Source organism: Crocuta crocuta, unplaced genomic scaffold (genome assembly GCF_008692635.1).
Source record: "Crocuta crocuta isolate KB4526 unplaced genomic scaffold, BGI_CrCroc_1.0 scaffold231, whole genome shotgun sequence".
NCBI lineage: Eukaryota > Metazoa > Chordata > Mammalia > Carnivora > Hyaenidae > Crocuta > Crocuta crocuta.
The window spans coordinates 5993372-5999371 of record NW_027528357.1 but is presented as its reverse complement, the minus strand read 5'-3'; the positions used below and the strand labels follow the sequence as shown (position 1 = coordinate 5999371).

Genomic DNA, 6000 nt, shown 5'->3' with positions numbered 1-6000 from the left:
TGAACCATATGTGACTACTTATATTTAATGTAAATTAAAATTAAACCTAAAAGTTGAATTCCTCAGACTCCCTAGCTACATTTCAGGTGCTTAACAGCTATATGTGGCTAGTAGCTACTCTACTGGATGGTGGAAATAGAGAACACTCTGATTATCCCAGAAAGTTCGAATGGACAGCCCTGAATTATAGTTAGTTTCTTGAGAGGTGGGAAGGGATCATTATCTACTTAGGACCCAGCCGAGTATATTGTTTAATAAATATTTGTTGAGTTTTGTTGTTTAATCTAATAATATAGAAGGCTCTTTCTTCTATTAGATACTCACAAGAATTATAAAACTTTTAAAAATGATTATTGTGATAATTAAAATATATTAAATGAAAAGTCAATGAGCTTTTAAATATAATTTCACTTATCTAAGCGTGAGGTATGATTTTACCTCTTTCTTCTTCTGGTTTGACTTCTTTCACTGGTGTAGCAATGCTCCAATCTTCCTTCCACTCTTCTGTGGAAGAAGTTTTGTACCTATATAAAGGGAAAGAAGCAACTTAAAGCTAGTAAAACAAATTTTAGGTGATTCTCTTACATTTTAAATTTTAAATAGTTGTGGTGAAACTTACTATGCATGCTAATGCTACTATATAGGAGAGAAATATAGCAAAATTCTGATACATGATGGGTTTTATAATTCGTGGTAAATTAATAGAAATTTAAAGTTTCTTACAAACTTCTTACAAAGTTCTTTACAAATTAAAGTTTCTCTCCTTATAGTTGCTACTGTATAGGAGAGAAATATAGCAAAATTCTGATACATGATGGGTTTTATAATTCATGGTAAATTAATAGAAATTTAAAGTTTCTTACAAATGACCTGAAAATATTTCAGGGGATCTTAAAACAGTTCTTTTTTGAAAATGAAATGGGTTAGGCTTGGGTGGCTCAGTCAGTTAAGCATCTGACTCTTGATTTCAGCTCACGTCATGATCTCACGTTTCATAAGACCAAATCCCGCATCAGACTCTGTACTGATGGCCCAGAGCCTGCTTAGGATTCTCACTCTCCCTCTCTCTCTGCCCTTCCCTAGCCTGTGCTCTTGATCTCACTCAAAATAAATAAACTTGGAGAAAAAAAAAAAGAGAGAGAGAGAAATTGGTGTTTCTTGGAGAGTGTTTTATCTGTAAAAGGGGAGTTTATTGAGAATAATTTGAGAGCTATTTCTCTGACTTCAGAGTTTAGCACTTTCTGAGGCACCAAATTAAATTACAAAACCAAAAATGCTATTTCAGATTTGAAATTATAAGGTGTTTATGAAATATTCAAATTAATATGCTATTTCTTTTCTAAAGAATTTTTCTAGGTAAAGGGCGCCTGGGTGGCTCAGTCGGTTAAGCGTCTGACTTCAGCTCAGGTCATGATCTTGCAGTTTGTGAGTTTGAGCCCCGCAACAGGCTCTATGATGACAGCTCAGAGCCTGGAGCCTCTTTCAGATTCTGTGTCTCCTTCTCTCTCTGCCCTTCCCATGTTCATGCTCTGTCTCTCTCTCTATCTCAATAATAAATAAAAGTGTAAAAAAAAAGAATTTTTCTAGGTAAAGTTCTATATAATGAATAATATAGAGAGAATATATAGAGAACTTGATCCAATTCTAGAATCCAGACTAGTTTTCATTGTAATCAAAAAGAAGTATTTTTCCTCTGCTGAAAGTTCTAAGAAAAACAGTATCAACAACAAAGAAGGGAGTTATTTTTATTAAATTGTTATTTTTCTTATTAAATAAGTATTTTGAATTAAAGGAATCTCATACATACCAAAAATCATAATATAATTCACTCTTTTAAAATATAACATAGAATATTCTAGTGATATTGCAATTTTTACAGAATTAGAGTCATAAAATATTACATGCTGTTATAGTTACATGACATTGTTTCTGGTATATTTGACTACTGTTTAATATTTCTGATAACTGCATATTGTGTATCTCCTTGTTCCACAATTTATTTAAGAAAGCCTGTTTAATATGATGTCAGATAAGTATTCATTATATTTTTCCTATCATTTTAATTTCATTTTTAAATATGTTTTAAATACTGTATTTTTTCCTTGCTTGTTTGCTTTAAAAAATGTTGAATCAGTACATTGTATTCTTGAAATGAATATAACATTGTGTGTCTACTCAAATAAAAGAATTAATTAAAGACGGAAAAACAATTGTCCCAGCATCTATTACTAAATAATGCTCTCCCTACTCGCTTGTAATACTAATTACATGATATACTAACTTATTACATATAATTGAACCTAGTTTTGTGTATTTTATTCTAAAATTCATTTAATTCGGGGACCAGCAAAGTTTTGCTTTAATTCTTATATATATATTTTTTAATTGAGGCAAAAGTCATATTACATAAAATTAACCATTTGGAAGTGTAAACTATAATGGCATTTACTACATTCAATGTTGTGTAATCATCATCCCCATCTACTGGTTAAACATTTTCTTCACCTCAGAAGAGCAGCCTCTGATTTGTTAAGCAACCTCTGGCCTTGCCCTTCCCCACCAGCCCCTTTCAACGACCAGTGTGTTTCCCATTTCTATGGATTTACCTGTTATGGATATTTTATATAAATGGAATCATACAATAAGTCACTTTTTGTGTCTGGCTTCTTTAACTTAGCATAATGGTTTAGAAGTTTATCCATGCTGCAGCATGCATCAAAAGTTTATACTTTTTGTGGTTGAATAATAGTCCATTGTATAGATATATCACTCTTTATTTATATATTGCTCCATTGAAAAATCTGAGGCTGTTTCCACTTTTTGGCTGTTGTGAATACTCATGATATGAACATCTGCACACAATATTTTATTTGAACACCTGTCCTTTTGAAATCTTTTCTGTACACACCTCAGAGTGGAACTGCTGGGTGATGTGGTAGCTCTAGGTTTAACGTTTTGAGGAACCACCAAAACTATTTTTTTCGAAGTGGCTAAACCATTTGATATTTCCACCAGCCATGTATGAGGTTTTCAATGTTGAATAAAAGTGACAAGAGCAGGCATCCTTGTGTTCTTCCCGATCTTTGGTTGAAAAATTTCTATCTTAAACATTAAGTATAATGGTAGTTGAGGGTTTTTCTTAAATGTACTTTATCATGTTTTCCAATCCATTTTTTTAAGTATTTCCATCATGAAAAAAAGGTGCTGGATTTTGCCACATATTTTCCACATTAATTGAGATGTTCACATGGGTTTGCCCCTTTTATTACTATGGGTATATTACACATTGATTAGTTTTGTTATTTTGAACCCCCCTTATGGTTCCTGCAAGAAAATCTCACTTGATCATGAGATATAATTCTATTATTATGTTGCTAGGTTCAGGTTGCTAGCATTTTGTTGAAGATTTTTCCATATACATTCATAAAGTCATTGGTCTACATTTCTTTTTCTTGTCCTTATCTGGCTTTAGTATCAGAACAATGCTAGCCTTGTAAAATGAATTGAAAAGTGTTCCCTTCTCTTCCATTTTATGAAAGAGTTAGAGAAACACAGGAATTAGTTCTTCTTTCAATGTTTAGTAGAATTCACCAGTGAAGCCATTTGGTCCTGGGTTGGGAGATTTTTGATTACTGATTTCATTTATTTACTTGTTACAAATCTGTTTAGATTTTCTACTTCTCAATCAGTTTTGTTAGTGTATGTGTTCCTAGGAACGTGTCTATTTCATCTTGGTTATCTAAATTTGTTGTTCATAGTATTATTGTTCATGGTATTATAACCCTTTTTATTTCTGTGAAGTCTATAGTAATGTCCCTAATTTTTTTTTTCATAAATCAAGTCTTTTTCTCCTTTGTCACTCTAATCAAAGGTTTGTGATTTGGCTGATCTTTTCAAAGAAACAAGGTTTTATTGATACTATTTACTGTTTTTTATTCTTGACTTCTTATTATTTCCTTTCTTTTGCTAGCTTTAGCACATTCATTCTTTACTAGCTCTGTAAGATATTGAATTAGGCTATTAAAGTCAAATCTTCATTTTTAATGTTAGCACTTATCGCTATAAAGTGCCCTCCGAACACTACACTGCTTTTGCTGCATCCCACAGGTTTTGGTATACTGTGTTTTCATTTTCATTCAATTAGTATTTCCTAATTTCTTCTGTGAATTCAGCTTTGACTCACTGAGCTTTTTTTTAAGCATGTTGTTACATATCTATATGCACACGGATTTCCTAGATTTCTTTCTGTTCTTGATTTCTAGTTTCATTCCACTGAGTCAGAAAGGACTTATTTTAATTCTGTCAGTTTAACTTCAGGAATTTTGAAGTTAAGTTTTGGGTATGCATATAATTTTTATATACTCTTGATAAAATGATTTCTTTATCAAGATGTCAATTATTCTTTGTCTTATAAGCTTTAACTGGAAATAAATACATAAACTTAAAAAAAGCACCTACTTTTATCATTTTGCTACTTCTTTTCTATAATACTTAAAGAGTTTTCATTCTTTAATTTCTCCATAATTGCCTTATTTTGTAGTTAGTTGATTTTTTTTTCTAGTGTATTTAGTTTCTTTATTGGATTTATGTTGGTGTTTTTGTTTAGAATTTTTCTTAGTGGTTCACTGGCGATTATAATTAACATCTTAACTTCATAAAAATTAAGTTTGATTTAAAATCAATGTAGGTTCAGTAGTATTGAAAAAATCCTGTTCCTTTGTAATTCTGCTCCCTCCCTTTATGTGTCTTTTTTTATAAATTACACATTTATCATTTATACACTGTGTGCCTACACACACACACATGCTCACACATACACACACACACACACACACACACACACACCCTTTAATTTGAAAGAGAGTGAGAGTGTGAGCAGGGGAGAGGAGCAGAAGGAAACAGAGACAGAGAGAATCTTAAGCAGGCTTCACACTCAGTGTGGAGCCCAGTGTGGGGATCTATCCCAAGACCCTGGAATCATGACCTGAGCTGAAATCAAGAGTCAGAGGCTCAACCGAATGAGCCATCCAGGTGCCCCTTTGTGCCTATTAATATAGATTTATAATTTTATCCATTTATCTTAAAATTATATAGGAAAATAAAAGAAGTGCAAAATAAATACGCATTCATATTGACTTTTATACCTATCTTGGTAGCTATTTCACTGTTCTTCACTTCTTCATATGGCTTCAAGTTACTATCTAGTGTCCTTTGATTTCTGCCTAAAAGACTACCTTTAGGATTTCTGATAGAAAGTTCTGCTAGATATGGAGCCCCTCAAATTTTTGTTTATCTGAAAATATCTTACTTTCTCCTTTATTTTTGAAGGACACTTTCGCAAGATTCAAAATTCTTGTTTGGCAGTTCTGTTTTTTTTCTTCCAGCACTTTAAATGTATCATGCCTCTGGCCTCCATAATTTCTAATGAGAAACTGACTTATTTTTACTGAGGATCTCTTATTCACGATGAGTCACTTCTCTCTTGCTATTTTCAAGATATTCTTTTCTCCCAGGCTTTCAATGATTTGACCATAACATGTGGATCTCTGACTTTATCCTGCTTAGAGTTCACTAAATTCAGTAAAAGTATATCATATCTTTCTTAATTTGGGAATTTTTAGCCAAATTTCTTCAAATATTCTCTTTTTCTCTTCCCTGTTACTATTGCACTCTCATTATGCATATATTTGTATTTGTGGCAGTGTCCCTCACATCTGTTAGGCTCTGCTCATTTTACTTCATCCTTTTGTCTTTCTGCTCCTCAGGGTGAAGAATCTCAATTGACCTATTTTCAAGTTCACTGATTCTCTCCTCTGACTGCTCAAATCTGTTGATGAACATCTCTAATTAATTTTTCATTTTAGTTACTGGACTTTTGAGCTCCACAGTATCTACTTGGTTCTTTTTTATAATTTCTATTTCTTTGTTGATAATCTTAATTTGTTGAGACACTAGCTTCCTAGTTTTAACTTTGTCCATAGTTCCTTTATCTGTTTGAGA

General features: G+C 32.2%; 1 protein-coding gene across 1 annotated transcript in view; it reads right to left on the bottom strand.

Moving 5' to 3' along the window:
* CCDC178 (coiled-coil domain containing 178) overlaps positions 1 to 6000 on the bottom strand; it is a 422000-nt gene that overhangs the window by 352090 nt on the left and 63910 nt on the right. The window contains exon 6 of the mRNA XM_077753827.1: positions 439 to 524. Within this exon, the coding sequence (XP_077609953.1) occupies positions 439 to 524 (86 nt within the window). The remainder of the gene's footprint in view (positions 1 to 438; positions 525 to 6000) is intronic.